We start from the raw sequence: 19,934 nt of genomic DNA on the forward strand, positions 1-19,934 counted from the left end.
GGAGTGGACAAGTCGAGAGGGGAAAGGGCCACCGGGCCACGGCACACGGCACCTCACTGCCCATAGAAGGAGAACATGGGCTCTGGGTGCAGTACCGTAGGAAGGGTACAGGGCGAACATGGTGAGGGAGGGCTGGCGTCGCCAAGAATGGAGGCTGTGGGTGTGAGTGGGGCTGGCGGTGGCGGGTGGGGCCGACATGGCTTTGGCGTCGGAGGCCGAGGACGGCAGACACCACGGCGGGTAGTGTCTCCAGGACGGCGGAGTGCTGGCGACTGGGAAGCGGCGGCAGAAGTGGGCTTGCCTGTCGGTGATCTGCAAGGCACTGTGCTGCGCGAAGCTCTCAATCACCCGGCCCACAAGCGCGAGCTCGCCATCAAGCGGCCGCAGTTCAATCCCAAGCTCGATCTGGCGTCGCAGCTTGCGTCCGAGGGCGGATGGCGGGTGGTCCACGTCTTTGTCTCGTCAACTTTTCGTGACTTTCACGGCGAGCGCGATGTGCTCACTCGCATTGTGTTTCCCAAGGTCAATGAGGCTGCCCGCTCGCGGCGAGTCCGCCTCATTCCCATCGATCTCCGCTGGGGCCTCACTGAGGAGGACACGTCGACCGAGGGCAAGGGTGCGCTTCAGCTGTGCTTTGAGGACATCGATCGGTCGCGCGGTATGTTTATGGTCCTGCTCGGCGAGCGCTACGGATGGATTCCGCCGATGTACAAGGTGCTCTCCAAGCCGTACCTCGAGTTTGTCTCCAAGTACGCGCCGGGCAAGTCGATCACCGAGATGGAGGTGCTGTACGGCTTTCTCGCCAAGCCCAACGAGCCGTGCCACGCCGCGGCGTTCTTCCGCGACCCGTCGTTTCTGGACAAGGTGTCTGCCGACGACCAGGCGGTGTTTGTGGAGAGCGACCACGAGTCGACGCGCAAGCTGCGGCTGCTGAAGGAGACCATTTTTGAGTCGAACCGGTGCCACGTGGTCCGATCATACCCAGCCGAGTACGATCGGTCGTTGGTGGCGCCCAACTCTGCCCAAATCCTGCTCAAGGGCCTCGATGTGTTTGAGGCGGCGGCGTATCAGTGGCTGTGGGGCATTGTGCAGGCTGAGTTTCCGCGAGTCCACATGCCGCGAGTAGAAGCGCTCCCGCGCTTCCACATGCTCGAGACGCTGCAGGAGCGTGCCGAACGCGACATGGCCGAACGGCTGTTTGGCCGGCGGAACGAGCTGTCGCTCCTGGAAAAGTACCTCGACGGCAACCATGCGCTGGCGACGACGGCGTACGCCAAAGCGTCGGGGGCGGCGACGGCGACGGTGGTGTCGTCGATGGCGACCTCCGAGCCGACACTCAACACCGCGCCGCCGCCGCAGCTGGCGGTGCTCTCGCGGATTTCCAAGAAAACCTTTTCGTCGATGATCCACATGCAGACACCGTCGCGGCAGAGCTCCGAGGCCGAGCTGGCGTCGGCGGGCTGCTCGGCCGAGCTTTCGCCGCAGCCGTGGTCGGACGAGACCATTTCGGCAGCGATGGCGTCGTTTGCGTCGCGCTCGCAGCGCGGCAATGGTGGGCAGAGCCGGCGGCCTGGCATTCTGTCGTGGCCGAAGCGGATGGTGCCGCTGGTAGTTGTCGGCCAGCCAGGTGTGGGCAAGTCCGCCCTACTGGCGACGGGCGTTCTGGCGTGGCCGGTCAAGTTCCATGGTTCGCTCATCATCCGCTACTTTGTGGGTGCGACTGCAGTCTCACACTCCCTCCGCTTCATGCTAGAGTACCTCTGCACTCGGCTTGCCGAGTATCTCGCGGCCGAGGCGCCGGCCAAGTCGAGCGAGGCCCTGTTTGCATCGCGGCTGCTGGCAGCGAGCGCACTCTCGCTCTGCCCGCACGAGCGGCTGCGGCGACTGTTTGCCCAGCTGCTGGAGCGGGCCGCCAAGACGGCCAGGCTTGTCGTCGTTGTCGTCGACGGCCTCTCGAACCTCTCGCAGGTGGAGCACGACTTCTCGGCGTCGCGACTGGTCTCGTGGATTCCGCCCGAGCTTCCGAGCAACGCTCGGCTCATTGTCTCTGTCTCGACCTTCTCCACACAGCTGCTTGCCGAGCTTGACCAGCTCGAGGTACTTGCGCTGCCGCTCACGCCTCTCCGTCGCAAGTACACGGTCAACTTTGTGCGGTCGTTCCTGCAAGAGTACTGCAAGCGGCTCGACGAGCAGGAGACCAACGACCAGATGGCCATGCTCCTCACCAAGTCGGACATCCATAAGCCTCTCTACATCCAGCTCGCCATCCACGAAATGCGGGTCTTTGGCGTGTACGAGGACCTCTCCAACTTTATCTCCACCATTCCGCCGACCATCCCACGGGTCTTTGACTCTGTCCTGCAGCGGATCGAGGTCGACGTTGGCCCGCATCTTGTTGCCCTGTTTGTGACGTACGTGGCCATCGCTCGGCTCGGCCTGACCGAGGACCAGCTGTTGCACCTGCTTGCGCCGGCGTGGTCGTCGTCGGTCCCTTTCCACGGACGTGCGCTCTTTGACTCGACCCAGACCGGCCAGCAGCTGCTGCCACGGTCGGCGTGGTCACGGGTCCACTCTGCGCTGCGGCTCTTTCTCACCGAGCTTGAGACCGACGCCAAGGTCTCGCCGCTCACTTTTCTGTACTCGGAGCTGCGCGTTGCGGCACGACGGCGATACCTTTGCGTGTGCGAGTCGAGCTGCGAGCTCTTCCTCGCAGGCTCGTACTGCCCGCACCTCCAGCCGGGCTGGTTGGTGGGGTGGCGACGGAAGGACGGCAAGTACCACTCACGGCTGGGCGAGTTCCTCGAGGCCGAAGCCTCGCTGGCCGTGGTCTTTGAGTGGTACGCGACGTGTCGAGCCACGGGTGCGCCGCCGTCGATGGCTCTTATTGGCGTCCACCCGTCCGACGTCGGCTCGGCGCTAGGCCGGCGCCCGGTGCCGGACATGGCGGATCCGTCGTCGGTTCGGACACTCGGCCTCCCTCTCTCCATCCAGCGTGCGCTCTCGGAAGTTGTCTACCACTACACAATGGCTATGGACTGGCCGCGGATTACCGAGCTCCTCTCGGACGTGAGGTACCTGTTTCTCAAGATCGGCTCGGGCCAGCTTCTCCTCCTCCTGCAAGACTTTGTCACTGCACTTCAGGTTCTTACCTCGCTGTACTCGCGGGCGCAGTCGCGCGAGCGGACGCGTGCGCTGGAGGAGTGGATCCTCCAGCTGGAGCAGACCCAGTTTCTGGTCCTCCTCCACCAGGCGGCGCTGGAGGAGTTTCCCTGCCTCACGCTGCAGGTCTTTGCGCATCTCGCTGTGGCATATGACCCGTCATCACCAGGCGTGGAGCCAAGTGGGGCGCGTCGAGTCCCGCATGGCTCGTCAGTCGACCAGCAGGCAATGCGCAAGCTTGGGCAGGTGCTCTCGCGGGAGGCGACGTCGTACCTGCGCGCGACCGAGCTGCCGCACCTGGTGCTCCTCGACCGGGCGCGCGGGACGACGGTGCTCGAACTTCCTGCGCCTGTGGCGCTGTGGTCGTCAACAGCCTCGATCCACGCCCAAGTTATGGACCACGTTGACGGGCAGGTTGCGGGGCTGGCGTCAACCTCATTTCCGCAGGCGTGGGCCAAGTCGTCGGGCTCGGACCTCGGGCGGCGGTCGTCGCGATTGCTGCGGCGGTCGATGGCCGGGCGCGAGACGGCCCCGCCGATGTCGGTCGTCTCGATGCCGCCGGGATGCGTGGTGAAGCGGGCGGCGCTGGCATGGGACGAGACATCTGTTCTCGCCTTTGACCAGGCCGGCGCTATGCACATTCTCTCGCTGGCGTCGCGGTCTGTGACGCGGTCGCAGCACCTCTACCATCACTCGTTTTCGCAAGTGAGGTCCAAGGTGACAGCACTGGCGGTCTCAAAGTCGACACCTGCCTCGATGGACATGCCGCACTTTATGGTGACCGGTGGCGTGCGGTACGATCTCGGTGGCGAGATCATTGTGTGGCGGCGTGGCATGGAGTGGTCATGCTTCCCGGTGGCCAAGGCCTCGTTTGAGGCGCACGAAGGCGGGCGGGTACAGACCATCCATGTGGCGGCCGACTCCCAATCGTTTGTAGTCTCAACCGGCATGCGGCTGACAGCGTCAGACGGGTCCGGCGTCGGCGTCCGTGGCGTCTTTGTCTTTGCTGTCGACCAGCGAATGTTCCGGCCGGGTGCCGGCTCGCATTCGTCGCCGTTGGACCCGGCGTCAGGCCACGAGACTGGCGGCGGTGTGGGCGCAGTGCCGCTGGCGCGCGGCGTTTCGGCTGAAGTTCTCCCGGACCGCGCGACGACACCGCTTGGCCAGGGCTCGCCGACTGGCTCGTCGACAGGGGGGCTGGGTTCGGGCGGCACACCGGGCCTCAACATTCTTGTACCGGTAGTGGCGGCAATCGACACGCCCCAGCTGGGCATTGTGCTCACGATTGCAGCCCTGCCGGATGACTCGATCATGTTTATGGGCGACGACTCGGGTCGGGTGGTTGCCACCACGCGGTGGCTCGACGCGCAGCTCTCGGCAGTGACGGTGGCGTCGGGGCGGAGCGTCGGCATTTCCGCGCTCCGACTTGCGGAAGCGTGTAAGGTTCCGGGTCCGCCGCTCAAATCTGGACGGGTTCTTCTTGCTGTCGGATGCACTGATGGCAGCGCGCACGTGGTGATGTACACGGCGCCGCAGCAGAGCTTTCAGGTTCTGTTTTCTGTCGAGGCGCATGACGACGTGGTGGCCGACTGCTGCCTGCTGGCCGGCCACCTTGTGTCGTCGGGCGTCGACGACTCGTTCAAGGTGTGGACGCTGACCGATGGGTCTGGCGGCGGCAAGTACGTGCCGTGGGGTGAGAGCATGGCCGCGCGGTTCGGCGAGCCTGCACGACCGTGCGACGACGATCCGTTGGACTTTGACCTTGTGGCGACCGAGGCCATGATGGACGCGTTTCTGCAGGCGAGTAGCATGCGGGTCCTCCACTCGCGGCAGTGCTTACTGCTGGCGAACCACTGCATGCACATCTCGTCAAAAGGCGAGCTTATTCTGGTGGGCAATCGCGGAACGCTGCTGTTCGGCCTGTGGCAGGAAGTCATTCATGAGGCCATGCGGGCGCCACTGGTTCGCGAGCTCTCCAACGCGGTCGACCTGGACGAGCACGATCTCGACTCGAGCGTGCTGCTTGCGAGCCGGCGGGTCAGTATCGAAAAAGTGCTCAACACGGCTGCAGCGCAGTCGTCGCGGCTAGCGTTTGCGCCAGACTCGTCGGCAGCGGCGGCGGCGATCGAGAGCGGCAGGGCGCGCCAGCGGCCAATTGTTCGCGTTTGGCACTTTGGCGCGACTAGCGCCAGCACCGAAACTCAACCGGCGTCCCAAGAGGAGACCCGGCCGCAGCTGTGGGTGGTCAACTTGCGCGGGCACACAGCGCCGATCCTTGTGGTGCAGTTCTTTTGGCTGAGCGGCCAGGACAAGCGCCTGGGCCTGTTCACGGCAGCAATGGATCACACGGCGCGGATCTGGGACGCAGTGAGCTCTCAGCCGCTGGTGGTGGTGGAGAATGGGCCGTCGCTGATGGTGCCGTGGACCGGGCGAATGCTGGACAATGGCAACATGGGCGCGATGTGGTCATGGGAGGCGGTCGAGTCCGAGTCGACATCGATGGGCACATCGACGTCGTCAGGCACCTCACTGCCTGTGCCCGAAGGAGCGGCCGACAATGGAGGCGAATTGAGCTCTGGCTCATCACGGCTCTCGGACTCGACATCGTCGGCGGACTGCGATGACCAGTTTAGCGCGTCAGAAGCGACACTTCGGCTCCAGCCCGGTCTCCGCGGGCTTCATGGGCCGTCACTCAAGCGCAAGCTTGAAGCGCGCGGGCGGCGTGGCGGACACTACGGGGTACGTGTATTTGACGCACGACCGCCGTTTACCGGCGGGCCACGGTCGACGTTTGTGCCGCTGGGGCAGACTGTGGCGTCGTCTGTGGTCAACCTCGCGCTCATCTCGCTCGTGGACGAGGGCGGAGGCGGACAAGAAGGCGAGGTGCACATGGCGCGCGTGGGCTTGTCCTCAACTCGGGCGCTGTGGTTCTTGTCCGAGTCGGATGTGGGTCGCTTCCAGGCCAACCCGTGGCGAGTGTGGAGGATCAAGCGATGGTGCCTGCGCTGGAGCAGACACCACCGGACCAGCTTGTGCTCGCGGATGTGACCTGGCTGAGCCCGTCGCTGCTTGCGGTGACAATCGACGTCGTGGGGACCTGGGTCTTTGAAGTGGTGGAGGAGGGCGGAAGCGAGATGCTGCGGCTGGCGTGGTCAACAGAGAATGTTGGACGAGCTGTGTGGCTGCTGCAGCGGGGACGGCAGCTCGCGCCTGTCTTTCTGCCGGTGTTCAGCATCAAGGGCGTGCACGTGGCCGAGATGGGCCCGATGAGCGCAGCCGGAGTCGGCCGCATGGCGCGCGGACTGCGCCTCCCGCTCCCGACGCACCGGCCGATCCTCGACGCGGTGGTCTCACCGGATGGGCTGGTTGCTACAGTGGCACTAGCGTCGTCGCTCCGCGGCGCGCAGCATGCGATTGTCAACGTCTACCGGCGGCGGCCAAAGCGGCGGGTGCGGACGCGCGAGCCAAGGATCCATCGCAAGGCGCGCGCACGGGTCATTGTCCACTCGAAGCACGGTCGGTACGCCGAATATGCGACCGGCCGGCGGGCAAGCGCGCCGCCGCGGCGCAAGTCGGCAAAGCGCTGGCGCCGCGCCCCGGTCCACGTCATCGACCTCCTCTCTGAGCACTCGGGCGAGGAGACGGCGTCGTTCTCAATCTCAGCCGATGAAACCATCGGCTCGTCAACGTCGATCCTCTCGAGCAAGAGCGGCGGCGACCACAATGCATCGTCGTCGTCGATCGGATCGTCCTCGGGACGCGGCGTGATCGACAAGCGGGCGTGGAAGCTGCGGTACTCACTTGTGGCGCCGACCTGCGATCCGGTGGCCATGCGCATCTCGCCCGATGGGCGTCAGGTGGTAGTCCTCGGTCACAAGGGCGTGTCGTCGGTCTTGGAAATTGCTGTCCCTACCGGCACTTAGTGCTGCACCCATCCCTAAAGGTAATCCCCTGGCCACTTTACCCGTGGCCTGGCGCCAATCAAAGGCAGGGCGCTGGTCCCGTCCAAAAGGTACAATACCTTCCAAAGGCGCCGAATTCGTTTTCCAATCGTATCCAGAAAGCCGACCGTTTCGCTAAAAGAGCGACAGGCAGCAGCAGCGTGCGAGGAAAGAGGTGAAGAGACAGACACTACCAAGCGAGTGACAGCGAGTGGGCAAGTCAGAAGCAAGTCATAAGCAGACAAATCTAAAGGTGATGAGCAGGAGACGCCGTGTTGACATTGACGAGGTGCTGGAGGTGCAGGAGACGCCGTACAAGGTGCGGAACGTGACGGTGGTGGCCCATGTGGACCACGGCAAGTCGACGCTAACCGACTCGCTACTCGCTGGAGCAGGGCTTCTGGCGTCGGCAAAGGCCGGCTCCACCTGCGAAATGGACACCCTTCCAGACGAGAAGGAGCGTGGTGTGACCATCAAGTCGACGGGCATCACCCTCTGCTACGACGTGCCTGTTCCGGACTTTGTTCCCTCGGCAGGCTCGTTCGACTCGGGCGACGCAGCGAGCGCAGGCGCAAGCGCGGGCGCTCAGGCGGATGCCACGGTGGCTCCGGGCAATGCCATGCCGTTTGTCATCAACGTCATTGACTCGCCGGGCCACATCGACTTTTCGGCCGAGGTTACGGCCTCGCTCCGGCTCACCGATGGCGCCATCGTGGTGGTCGACTGCGTCGAGGGTCCGCGGGTGCAGACTAAGATGGTCCTCCGCCAGGCGCTGGGCGAGCTGGTCAAGCCAGCAGTGCTCTGCATCAACAAGGTGGATCGGTTCATTCTGGAGAAGAAGTTTGAGCCCGAGGAGGCGTACGAGCAGTTTGTCAAGGTCATCGGCGACGTTAACGCCATCCTCGACGAGCACGCCGAGTCCCAGGCCGTGGCCGCTGCCGACGGCCACACCGTCCACCAGCTTCCGGGCCTTGTTCCGTTCAACCCGCGGCTGGGCAACGTGTTCTTTGCGTCAGGCAAGCAGGGCTGGGGCTTCACCCTCGCCGACTTTGCCCAGTTCTATGCCGCGCGCATCGGCTCGACGGCGGAAAAGTGGATGAAGCGGCTGTGGGGCAACTTTTGGTTCGATCCGGCCAAGGGCGGATTTGTCAAGCAGCCGACAGCGGCTGACGGCACTGCGCTCGAGCGCGGCTTCTGCCGCTTTGTCCTCCGCCCGATCTGGGAGATGTTCGAGCTGGTCGGAACCGAAGGTGTCACCCGGGCTCAGCTCGAGCCGGTCCTCGAACGGTACGCGGTCAAGCTGCGAGTCGCCGACTACGACGCGCTCGAGGCCAACGCCAACGCGGCAGTCCTGGAGACCGTGATGAAGGCCTGGCTGCCGGCGGGACTCTCACTGGCGACTGCTGTCGTCCTCCACGTCCCATCGCCAGTCGAGGCGCAGCCGTACCGGGTTCCGTACCTGTACGAGGGCGATCTGGAGAGCGCCGAGGCCAAGGCCATGATGGCGTGCGATCCCGACGGCCCGCTTGTCATGTACGTCTCCAAGATGGTGCCGAACAAGCGATTCGATGCGTTCTTTGCCTTTGGCCGGGTCTTCTCCGGTCGGGCAAGTCCCGGACTCAAGGTCTTTGCCCTCTCGCCCGAGTACTCCAAGGCTGACAGCGGCGACGGCGCGTCGGCGAGCGGCGCGGCGAGGAGCGAGGCTGGACGGACAACCGCACGCATCACTGCGACGTCGGTGTGGATGGCAGGCTCGACCGAGTCGGTATCGCGTGGCGTGCCGGCCGGTTCTACAGTCGGTCTCTCGGGCCTCGAGGGCGCGCTGATCAAGACCGGAACGGTCTCGACGTCGGCTGAAGCTGTCAACATCCGGCCGCTCAAGTTCTCGGTCTCGCCGGTAGTTCGAGTGTCTGTCAAGCCGGCGCGGGCAAGCGACCTCAAGGCGTTTGTGCGTGGGCTCGGGCGGCTCAACCGGAGCGATCCGAGTCTGGTGGTGTCGACGGACCCAACAACGCGGGAGACCATTATTGCCGGGGTGGGCAACCTTCATCTTGAGATTGCGCTGTCGGACCTGAGCAAGCTCTACGCCGGTGTGCCGATTGTGGCCGGTGAGCCGATCACCACGTACGCCGAGACGGTGGTGGCGGCCGTCGCCGAGCCGGTTCTCAAGCGGTCGACAAACAAGCACAACCGAGTCTTTGCCACCGCAACTCCGCTGGAGGCGCCGATCGTGGATGCCATCGACAGCGGCGAGCTCAAGATGGCCGGCGACGCCAAGGCGCGGAACGCCGCGCTGGTGCGGGCCGGATGGGACAAGGCCGAGGCCAAGGCTGTGCTGGCGTGGGGCGACCCTGCGGCAGACTCGCGGGCCAACGTGCTCGTTAACGACTCCAAGGGTGTCAACTACATCGCCGAAGCGAGTGACAGCCTGAGCAACGCGTTCGACGCAGTGGTGCGCGCCGGCCCGCTAGCCGGCGAGCCGATGCGCGGCGTCCGGCTCGGCTTTGCCGATGGCCTCTTCCACGCCGACTCGACTCACCGGTCGGAGCGGCACGTGGGGCCGGCGGCCATCTCGGCCTTCCGCGGCGCCGTCCTCTCGGCGCAGCCGCGGCTAATGGAGCCGATCTTCGAGGTCACCGTGACCGTGCCCGAGGCCCACGTCGGCGCCGTCTACTCGGTCCTCGCTGGCAAGCGCGGCGAGGTCTTTGATCAGGCCCGCGACCCGGCGTCAGGCATGCTTGTGGTCAAGGCGCACCTACCGGTCGGCGAGTCGTTTGACTTTACCCCGCTCCTCCGCGACGCCACCTCGGGCCAGGCCATGAACCAGTCGGCCTTTTCGCACTGGGCGCTCATCGACTCGGACCCGTACGAGGACGGCACCCTCGCCCACTCCATCGTCACCGCCATCCGCAAGCGCAAGGGCCTTCCGGACGCCATCCCTTTGGCTGCCGATTTTGTCGACAGGCCCTGATGTCTCGCTGCCGACGCCTCATCGGCGATGGCTGTAGCTATTAGTGGTGCAGCAATGAACGCGACTTGCAACTACGGAGCGGGCCCGCAAGGCGGAGAGGGGGGGGGGGGGGGGGGGCAAGTGACGGGAAGGGAAAACTCAAGGCTCGCAGTAGCATTCATTGATGCGAGTCGGCGAGAGGCGCAACAGCGTCGGAGGCGTCTGCCGACGGGGTGGGCGCGCCCGAGGAGGCGGCCGGGCGCGACTTGCCGTAGTACTTGCGATGCGACTTGAAGGCGATGCGGCGGCGGGGCGGGAGCTCAAAGAGACGGTTCATGTCACGGGTGATAGAGTCGATGACCTCGGACTCGGAGGTGGCGGTCCAGATGACGAGGACTGCCTCGAGCTCCGACTGGTTGTGGCGGGTGTTTGCGCAGACGCCGTTGATGGCGTCCCACTCCTCAAACTGCCTGCCGAGCATGGCAAAAGCCAAGCGCTCCCAGTATGCGGCAGCAGCGATCTTGGGCGTGCGGAAGACAAGGCGACCACCATGCTTATTCCGCTCATCCTCCCACATGGGCGGAATGTCGTCCTTGAAAAGGGTCAGGTCGCCAAGGTGGTCAAACTCGCCAGGCCGTTTGAGAAAGGCGTACAGCTCCCAAAAGTCAGCCAAGTTCGAGAACGAGCCGATGGTCTTAAGCTGGTTCTGGTACGCATCATTAGTATCAGAAGCTCCGGCCTTGTTCCGTCCCTGTCCTTCCTTTCTCCGGTAGCGGAGGACAAAGCTCATGCCCAGCTCGCCCGACGGGTCATCCATGGTCGGTGGCTGTGAAGGGGGGGGGGGGGGGGGGGTATGTCGGCATCAGATCGGGGGCGCAGGCTGGAGACATCCACTATTTGTGGTTGCTATGGGGGTACCATTATTTGTTGAAGGATTAATCATAGTGGAAAGTCGGGCCATGCCCCAGCCCCGCACCCACACAACTCCCCTCATCGACATGCCAAGTACAGGCCACCTCTTCGTCGCTCTCGCCCTGCTACTTGCAGCCATGACCACGACTGCGTCGACGACCGCCTTTCGTGTGGGTGAGGCCGGACCCTTTGGCGGACAGCGGCAGGTCCGGCCGGCGGTGGCGGAGGAGGCACAGCGCGGTTACCAGACGAGCTACTTTGAGCAGGTGGTGGACCACTTTGAGTTTACCGAGCCGGCATCGGTGACCTTTAAGCAGCGGTATTTGCACTCGAGTGCGAGCTTTGGCCGCCAGGGCTCACCCATCTTTTTCTACACCGGCAACGAGGACGAGATCACGGCGTATGCCGAGGCTGCCGGCGCCGTCTGGGAGGCTGCCGACGCCATGGGCGCCGCAGTGGTCTTTGCCGAGCACAGATACTTTGGCGAGTCGCTGCCGTTTGGCAAGGCCACCTTTAACCACACTGGCAACCTCCGCTGGCTTACCATCGAGCAGGCGCTCGCCGACTACGCCCTGCTCATCACCGCCCTCAAGGATCCGTCGTCGCCGCATTACCTCGCTCCGGGCGCCGAGCACGCGCCGGTCATCACCTTTGGTGGTTCGTACGGCGGCATCCTCTCGGCTTTCTTCCGTGCAAAGTACCCCAACATTGTCGCCGGCGCCATCGCCTCGTCAGCTCCGGTGTGGAGCTTTGTCGACACCGCGCCCGACGGCGGCTTCGGGTTCAACCGATGGACGACCAAGACGTGGGCAGACCAATGCGAGGGCGTGTTTGACGTCTTCCAGCCGGCATGGGCCGAGATGACCAAGCTAGCGGCCTCGCCCACCGGCCTCGCCCGCCTCACCGCCACCTTTTCGCTCTGCAAGCCGCTCGCGTCGGCGGCTCAAGTCGAGAACGCGCTCTTCGCCCGCCTCAGCGCCGCGCTCTCATATCTGGCCATGGCCGACTACACTTTTGCCACCAGCTTCTTTGCGCCGCTACCGGCGAACCCAATCCGTGCCGCATGCGACATTGTCGGCCGCGCTGACTCGCGCCTCGACGCGCTTGCAGGTGTCGCCGCTCTCTTCTACAACTACACTGGCGCCGGCGGTGACTGCTTTGACATCAACCAAGGGCAACCGTCGTCAATCCCAGCCGTCGACATCACCGCGTGGACGTACCTCTATTGTACCGAGATCACCCTGGACTTTGGTGGCGCCGACGGGATCCACGACTTTTTCGCGCCGGCCAAGCCCGACATTGCTGGCATTGCCGCTGCCTGCGCGCAACAGTTCCCGGGCATTGTCTCCCGGCCGTCGTGGATCACCACCCACTTTCTCGGTCGCCCCATCCGTGGCGCCTCCAACATTGTCTTTGCCAACGGCATGCTTGACCCGTGCTCATCGGGCACGCCGCTCACCAACCAGTCGGCGTCCATCATTGCCCTCAACATTGCCGACGGCGCTCACCACTCGGACCTCTTTGCCTCTCGCCCGAGCGATCCACCCTCGGTTGTCGCCGCCCGTCTCACCGAACAGCGCTGGATCGCCAAGTGGATCGCCGAGTGGAACGATGTCACCAACCATCTGTAAACCCCATCAGACCTGATCTGCTGACCGTTTCGGTCTACCATCTGCGGGCACGGTGTGCCAAGCAGTTGACGGTCTGCAGCGGGTCTCATCGATCTCCATGAAACCTTCAATCCGTACTGATCGCTGTGTACACCCTGCGATCTCGACAGTTTCACAACCTGCCACAATCTGCCGTCTAGTACCTGCGATCACGATCGGCCCGCAGTCGCCATCAACCCGTAGACCCGACCGATCTACGCACTCCCCTCCCGTCACCACCCACACACTCCTGGTTGCCGGCCGAACGGTCGCACCGCTGGCTCGACGGATTGAGAGAGATTTCCTCGCATTTACTGTGCTGACCATCGTTACCAGCACATCGTGCCGATTGGCACGGTGAACCGCGTGTACGTGAGAGCGCCGTTCGATGGCTCGCGTACACACGATATTAAGGTGAGAATTGGTCGCCCAGAGGGCGCGCGTTGTCGTCGTCGTCGCGCATCGTCATCAGAAAGGGTGGGCAGGTGGGTTCCCGCTCCATCGGAGCCGACTCTGTCGACGCCATCGGAGCTCTTAGCGAAGTACGGTGTCAGCCGCTTCGCGTCGCTCAGCAGGCCGCGAGTGTTGGCGACTCGCAGCAGTCGCGGCATCGCTTCCCCTTTCCCCGCTTGATCACACCCCCTCCCCACCCAGCATCCCACACCCCCACCCCGCTCCATCTGTACACACGCCCTCCCCCCGCCACCCCGCCTCGGGTTGAGCATGGCACACTTTAATCCCTTGACATGGACCGAGGAAGTAGGAACCCATCACAGCTTGCCCTGCCTCCCCGAGACCGCCGGGGAGGAGGAGGCGGCTCGAGGTGACCTCGTCAACACACTCATCGCTCAGATCCGCGCCGCTGACGACTCGGCCAGCAGCTACAATCAATACGATGCGTTAGGATATATGGCTTTCACAAAGCGGTCGAAAAGCAACACGCTACTCTCTGCCTTGCGCAAAGTGCATGAGTACTACGTTCATCTGCACTGTGCTCTGTCCCAGATTGACCTCATCAGTCCCCAGACCTTTGCCCTCTGCTCGATCATTGTCTCGTATCTGCTCAGATACATCGCCAGCAGCCAACCGGACTCGTCCACCCTTGCCTCCTTTGTCGAGAGCGTCATCGTCGATGTCGACTGGCTCGCCAGCAAGGTCATGGCCCATCAAACCGGTGACCGTGTCAAGCTGGACGGCATCGCAGCTTGGATCACCTGCCATGCCGACCTCCTTCGAATCTACTCAGCCGCTGACAGCGAGGCCGCAGTCGCTGCCTGTATCAAGCTCTCGTCGTCTTGTGTCAGCGCATCGATTGCCCTCCCGCAAGACCTTCCTTTGTCCATTTTGAAGCTCGTGGCCGTTGCGTGGCCACAACACTGTTCCAGGAGTCATCGTCTCGAACACGCGCTCCATGAGGCTCACGTCCACTCGACCGACAATGCCTTTATTGCGGGGGTGATCGCCCAGCAGAGCTCGTACAAGGGCTTGGTGGGTGTGGTCAACTGGGCAGATCTGGTGACCTTTGCGTTGAAAGCGTTGCCAGCCAGCGAAACCACTCAGCTCGCAAGTCTCAACATGCCAAGCCCAGTCGACAGCCGCAACCTGGACCACATCCTTCGGGACCATATCCCAGATCTACTCCGCAGCGGCTTGCTTTTGCTCGCTCAGATAGAGTATGGCGCCGTCCTGGTACGGATCATGCGCAATGTTGCGGCTGGCAACGGCCTCCAGTCTCCCAACGGCTGGGCCCCGCTTGGTCTCAGTAGGGTTTGGCCTGGTGAGGCCGCCGAGTTACACATTGGCCCGCTCTGCCTCGACACCGACGTTGGCCCTGTTGTCCGACGTATGCGAGAGGTCACCAATACGTTGATTGGCTCGCTGGCTCTCTCGTCACCTTCGATCACGCTTGTTCTCCGCACGTACTGGGCCGCCATCGTCAACTCGCTTAGTCCATGCAACGAACAGCGCGCCGCATCCAATTCAGACCGCGCTGGCGCCTCGGCCGCAGTTGTTGTCAAGCGCCCATGCCGCGAGTGCACCGCCTCGCTCCCGCAGGATGCCTTTGCTCCTCACGAGTGGAACCGATCGAGTGGCGAGCCGACCAGGGTGTGCATCAAGTGTGCCGCAGCGGGTTCGGCTCAGGAGCCGAACCCGCCCAAGGTCTGTGCCATGTGCGGCGTCACAGACCGTGCTGCCTTTGCCATCAACATGTGGCGAACTTTGCCTGGGCCAGACTTTCTCTGCATCAACTGCTCGATGGCTCACAACTCCAACGCAGCAGCACGCGCTAGTAGCTCGACCGAGTCAAGCGCACAAGTCAAGGCCTCCGCGAGCAACGACGGCATGGTCACAATCGCTGCAAAGATGATTAGATGGGCATGTTGCGTCTGCCGGACCATCGACGTGGCTCAGTTTTCCAACCAGCAGATTGGCAAGATCAGCGCGAGCGCGCGGCGGTGCAAAAGTGCGTCGCTGCCAATGCCCCCATTCCACTGCCATCGTGTGCGGTGTGTGGCGTGATCGGCACAAAGCACTTTTCGGCGCTCGCCCTCGCTTCCACTGCCGTCGTCAGACTCTGTTGCAACGAGTGCACCAAAGCCAAGCGCCCAGTGCCGCCTGTCACTGCCGCTGCTGATCTTGTCGCCGCCTTGACCAAGGCTCCAGTCTGTACCGTGTGTGGTACTCGATCGAGAGACGCTTTTTCGTTACAACAGTGGCACACGGTTCCGCCAAATCGTTGCAGGTGCAAGAAGTGCATCGCCGGCCAGCAGGCATCGCCGTCCAGCCCAGCGGCACCGCCGCGCCCACAGGGCGAGCCTAGCTCGTCAGCGGCGGTCGAACCCTCGCCGGCGGTGTGCATCAGGTGTGGCACGACAGACCGGGCGGCGCTGCCGTCGCCGACCATGCAGGAGCGGATCCCGTCGTCCCAGCTCATGTGCGAGGCCTGCTTCCACAAGCCGCCAGCCACCTGCTCGCAGTGCGGTGGGACCGACTCTGTCAAGCTGGCCGCCTCATCTCCAGAAGTGTTGCTCTGTTCCGCATGCACAGCTGCCCCCAAGCCGCAGCCCAAGAGCAAGGCGATCTGCATCGCCTGTGGCGAAACCAACCAAAACAAGTTCTCGGGCACGCAGCTGAAAAAGACGGCCGCATCCAAGCGCCGCTGCACGCCATGCATTGACGCCAAGCGGACTGCACCCGCCCCGCCACCCGCCGCACCGCCACAGGTCGTTGCAAGTGGGATCTACTGCAGCGTGTGCGGAACAAGCGAGTCGAGCGCCATGCCGCCCAACGTGAGCGCGATTGCGCCCTTCCTCCGGCGGTGCAACCCGTGCTTTGCCGCTCTCAAGGGTTTTGGCCCGCCGCCGCCTGCTGTTTTACCATGCCTTACTTGTGGTACCACCGCCTTTGCCGACTTTTCGTCCAAGACCTTTAAGCGCAAGCCGGAAGTGCGACGGTGCAAAGCATGCACCGCTGCTAAGCGCATGATCGAGCCCACAAAAGCTGTCGGCACCAAGGCCGCTGCCGTGTCGTGCAGCATCTGTGGCGTGTCATACCGCTGGGCGTTTTCTACTAATCAGTGGCAGAAGCCACCACAGGTGCCGCGCCGCTGCAAGAAATGCATCGCCAATGCCAAGGCCACGCCTGTGCCGCCCACGAAGGCCGCTGCCGTGTCGTGCAGCATTTGTGGCGTGTCATACCGCTGGGCGTTTTCTACTAATCAGTGGCAGAAGCCACCGCAGGTGCCGCGCCGCTGCAAGAAATGCATCGCCAATGCCGAGGCCATGCCCGCTCCGGCCGCATCTGCTCCAACCACACCCGCTCCGGCCGCACCTGCTCCGGCCGCACCCGCTCCGGCCGCACCCGCTCCGGCTGCACCCACTCCAACCACCCCAGCTCCGGCCGCACCTGCTCCGACCGCACCCACTCCAACCACACCCGATCCGGCCGCACCCACTCCGGCCACCCCAGCTCCGGCCGCACTCGTCCCAACCACACCCGCTCCGGCTCCACTCGCCCCAACCACCCCCGATCCGGCCGCACCTGATCCGGCCGCACCTACTCCAACCGTCAAATGCGTGTCGTGCGGTACCTCGAAACGGACCATGTTCGCGCCCGAGGAGCTGCATCCGCACAATCAACACTCGCGATGCCGGTTGACCCGCGATGCCGCCGCCGCCGCCGTCACTGCCATCCTGGCTGCATTGCAATAGTGTTTGATGTTCATCCGCCTCCGTACAGCAGCGCTAGGGTCGCATTGCAGGCACCCGTGGTGACAGCAGCTGTATACGGGGCGGCAATCGGCATGAGCAGCTCCCAGGCGGCTTTGAATGGCATGGACACTAGCGAGTGTGTCGTGGTGAGGGCAGCAAAGCCCAGCGAGGCGGCGGCGGCGATGCCGCCTAGGATCATGGTCTCGAACGCGTATAGCCAGCCCAGGACCCACACAACCTGCGCTGGGCCCGGATACTGCGCGAGCCAATCGATCATGGCCGCAGCAGCGTGTGAGGAGGCCACGTTGGCGCCCAAAATGTAGTCGATGATCGAGCCGATGACAAAGAGCTTGAGCCAAGCAAACTTGCCAGTGACCAGCCATCGTCCGAAGCAAAAATGTGAGCCGTGATAGCGCTTGGGTGCCTTGGCCGAATAGTACATGCACTGCCAGCACCAGTGGGTCCCACACGATGTACACGTCATGTGACTGCAGCCGCCGTTCTTGATGACGGGCACAGAGCAGCGTGGACATGGCGTGGTGAACACCATCTTGTACACCTCCGAGAGCGACGACATCGACTGAAGCGCCGAGAACGGCAGAAGGATCCAGGCCACCAGCCGGCCGACAAGACTCAGCTGCCACTCCCGCGCCACCTGCTCGGCATCAGCCGCCGTCCGCCACCGAGCCAGTCGCTCGCGATATGTGTTCGAGAGCACCCGCATCGCATGAGAATCGGGCACTGCCCGCGAGCACATCGGGCACATCAGCTCGCTTGCAATGCCTAGCCGATCCATGTGGCTCTCCAACGAGCGGCGCCTGCACTCACTGCACATGGCACACTCGCATCCCACCATCTTTGTCAGCGGCTTTGTATCCATGCAGATGCTACACATGCCAGCCTTTGGTACTTGATTCCGACGCTTCACCTCCCGTGACATGCTCTGCTTCTTCTTCCGCGCCCTTTGCTCAGCCGCCGCTGCTGCCTGCGCCGCCATCTTTCGCCGCCGACTTGCCTTGGCCACCCGCCGCTGCTTTGCCTCCTGCGTGCTCCTACCTGCCATGCGATGCGCGTAAACTCCTTCGGCTGATCCAGGAGACCTTGTCCGCGCGAGCAATCGGTCGAGGACGAGAAAAGGCAAGCGGTTTTACGCCGCCAGCTGCAAAAGAAAGAATCATCCTTCCTTTTTTTTAGCCCTCACTGTTGACGTGGAAGCAACCATCAAGGCCGACACCAGTCACGTGGCAGACACACAAGACATCACCTCCACCTCGCCCACTCCCATCCCACCCCGTTCCATCCGATCGTGATAGCATGCTGTCTGTGCGAGGGCTTGGCACCACTGGCTTGGACGACGTGTGGTATCGGCTCCCATCATACTGTTTCACAGGCCGTCGGAGCCATGGCAGAGGCAACAACAAAGCCAAGCACTGGATCAACCAGCAGGATACCACTCTTTGTGTAGAGCAGCATAGGGCCTTGCAGCGAATTGCATCCGACACATCCAACCTGTATCATCGCCGACAGGCCCTGATCTTTCCCGATCACACCTATGGGAACGGCAGCAGCCGTTGGCACTATTTTTCGTCAGCCAAGGATGAGCCCTCCCGCTGCCGCCGGATCCCGCACCATGCTGCACTGCACACACTGCCTATACACCGCCATCATCTCTCTCCCTCCCTCCCTTCCTCCCTCTCACTGCCTGCCATGACAACGCCGACTACCTCGGTAGCGCTTACCCTCGTACTAACCATCGTGGCCCTTTCTGCCTCGGCACGGGATCTGGAAGCTGACCAGCCGCGCGCTGTGGCCTCGTTCCCTCTGCCGCACGCCTCGTTTGTGGCGGTCATGCCTGGGGATGACAGCCGCCCGGGCGGCGGAGATAACGCTGGATTGGGACTGATCATGACCACCTTTCAGGCCATCGGACATGGGACGGTGGTGTGGCAGGGCGGTATCGGGGCTGTGTTCAACGGGTCGGCTCTGCCGGATGCGGTTGTCCTCAACTCTGGCCTCTCTTGGCCAAATCAGGTCACGTACTCGGCTGCTGCGCCCGACGGCCCACTGGCCACGCCGGCACTACTCGTTGGTGACGGCTTTCTTGTCCCCGGAAAGTCGACAGGCAGTGTGTACGCTCTGCCGCTCGCGGCGACAGGATCGCTGCCTGACGCCGCATCTCCCGTGGCGCTAGCGCCGCGCAAGGACGGCTACTTTTACCATCGGGCGGTGTGGATTGACATGGACGGCGATGGTGTCGACGACATCCTTACCGCGCGAGCTACCAAGCCAATCTTTGGTCCGTCAGGTGGCGAGCTGGTTTGGCTGCGCAATCCTGGTGGCCGGAATCCGCTTGCTGTCGCGCCGTGGCCGCTCACAGTCATCACCAGCCATGGCTGCGACGTCGAGTTTGCCATCGACGCCCACGCCGCTGCACCAGGCTCGATCCACGTCTTTTGTGCCTCGTTCTTTGCCAAGCAGTTGACTCTCAACGTGGTCTCCACCTCGAATGCTTCGCTTCTGCACCACTTGGTCATCGACTCGGGCTTGCCGCTCGAGTCGATCACGGTGGTCGACGTCAACGGCGACGGGCTACTCGATCTGCTCACCAACACGCACACGGACGTGTCCGCAGACTCGGCCGTCCTCGCCTATGAGTTTCCGGCCGATGTGCTGTCTGGCTCGTGGCCAAAGCACGTTGTGGCCTCTGGCTTCAACACCACAGAGCGCTCGCCCGGCCCACAGGCCTCACCCGGCTTTACCTACGCTGCGCACGTATCAACTACTGCCAAGCGGCCGACGGTCCTCATCGCCGGCGATGGCGCCCAAGCCGCGTTTCAGGCTGCGCCCATGGGCCCTCCGTCGTCCTGGGCCTTTGAGCTCTCCACCATCCTTGCTGTCGATGGCGTTGTAGGCTCGCTCGCTGTTGCCGATATGAACGGCGACGGCTGGCTCGACCTCGCCGTCCCCGACTACGATCACGGCGTCGTCCATCTCCTCACCTATGCCGACCAACTGTAAGCCTCACCGAGGTTTGCACGTCGCGAGGAGAGACCATCCGGCCTGGCCCAATCCGGCCCGAACCGGCCGAAGATCATCTTCACAGACGTGCCTC

The 19,934-nt window shown here is 63.6% G+C and overlaps 5 protein-coding genes across 5 annotated transcripts; 3 read left to right on the forward strand and 2 right to left on the reverse strand.

Annotated features, from left to right (window-relative positions):
* Positions 1-147: 147 nt before the first annotated feature.
* AMSG_12045 (uncharacterized protein) lies at positions 148-10,146 on the forward strand (the record flags this gene model as incomplete). The annotated part of the gene is made up of 4 exons (XM_013901219.1): positions 148-156; positions 229-6,065; positions 6,218-7,049; positions 7,390-10,146. The coding sequence occupies 4 exons, from the start codon at positions 148-150 to the stop codon at positions 10,069-10,071; spliced, it is 9,360 nt and encodes a 3,119-aa protein (XP_013756673.1). The 3' UTR covers positions 10,072-10,146.
* Positions 10,147-10,228: 82 nt separating this feature from the next.
* Positions 10,229-10,867, reverse strand: AMSG_07142 (eukaryotic translation initiation factor 4E member 2; the record flags this gene model as incomplete). The annotated part of the gene is made up of 1 exon (XM_013901153.1): positions 10,229-10,867. The coding sequence occupies one exon, from the start codon at positions 10,865-10,867 to the stop codon at positions 10,229-10,231; it is 639 nt and encodes a 212-aa protein (XP_013756607.1).
* A 232-nt stretch (positions 10,868-11,099) lies between these two features.
* On the forward strand, positions 11,100-16,329 carry AMSG_12046 (uncharacterized protein; the record flags this gene model as incomplete). Its single annotated transcript, XM_013901220.1, has 7 exons — positions 11,100-12,575; positions 13,119-13,153; positions 13,631-13,903; positions 14,378-14,957; positions 15,053-15,274; positions 15,422-16,255; positions 16,291-16,329. The coding sequence occupies 7 exons, from the start codon at positions 11,100-11,102 to the stop codon at positions 16,327-16,329; spliced, it is 3,459 nt and encodes a 1,152-aa protein (XP_013756674.1).
* Positions 16,330-16,823: 494 nt separating this feature from the next.
* AMSG_07145 (uncharacterized protein) lies at positions 16,824-17,618 on the reverse strand (the record flags this gene model as incomplete). The annotated part of the gene is made up of 2 exons (XM_013901154.1): positions 16,824-17,267; positions 17,370-17,618. 2 exons carry the CDS (start codon positions 17,616-17,618, stop codon positions 16,833-16,835), a joined length of 684 nt encoding a protein of 227 aa, XP_013756608.1. The 3' UTR covers positions 16,824-16,832.
* Positions 17,619-17,655: 37 nt separating this feature from the next.
* Positions 17,656-19,840, forward strand: AMSG_07146 (uncharacterized protein; the record flags this gene model as incomplete). The annotated part of the gene is made up of 2 exons (XM_013901155.1): positions 17,656-17,728; positions 18,612-19,840. The coding sequence occupies 2 exons, from the start codon at positions 17,656-17,658 to the stop codon at positions 19,838-19,840; spliced, it is 1,302 nt and encodes a 433-aa protein (XP_013756609.1).
* Between the last annotated feature and the right edge of the window lie 94 nt (positions 19,841-19,934).

The sequence above is a fragment of the Thecamonas trahens genome (assembly GCF_000142905.1).
Source record: "Thecamonas trahens ATCC 50062 unplaced genomic scaffold supercont1.31, whole genome shotgun sequence".
Lineage (NCBI taxonomy): Eukaryota > Apusomonadida > Apusomonadidae > Thecamonas > Thecamonas trahens.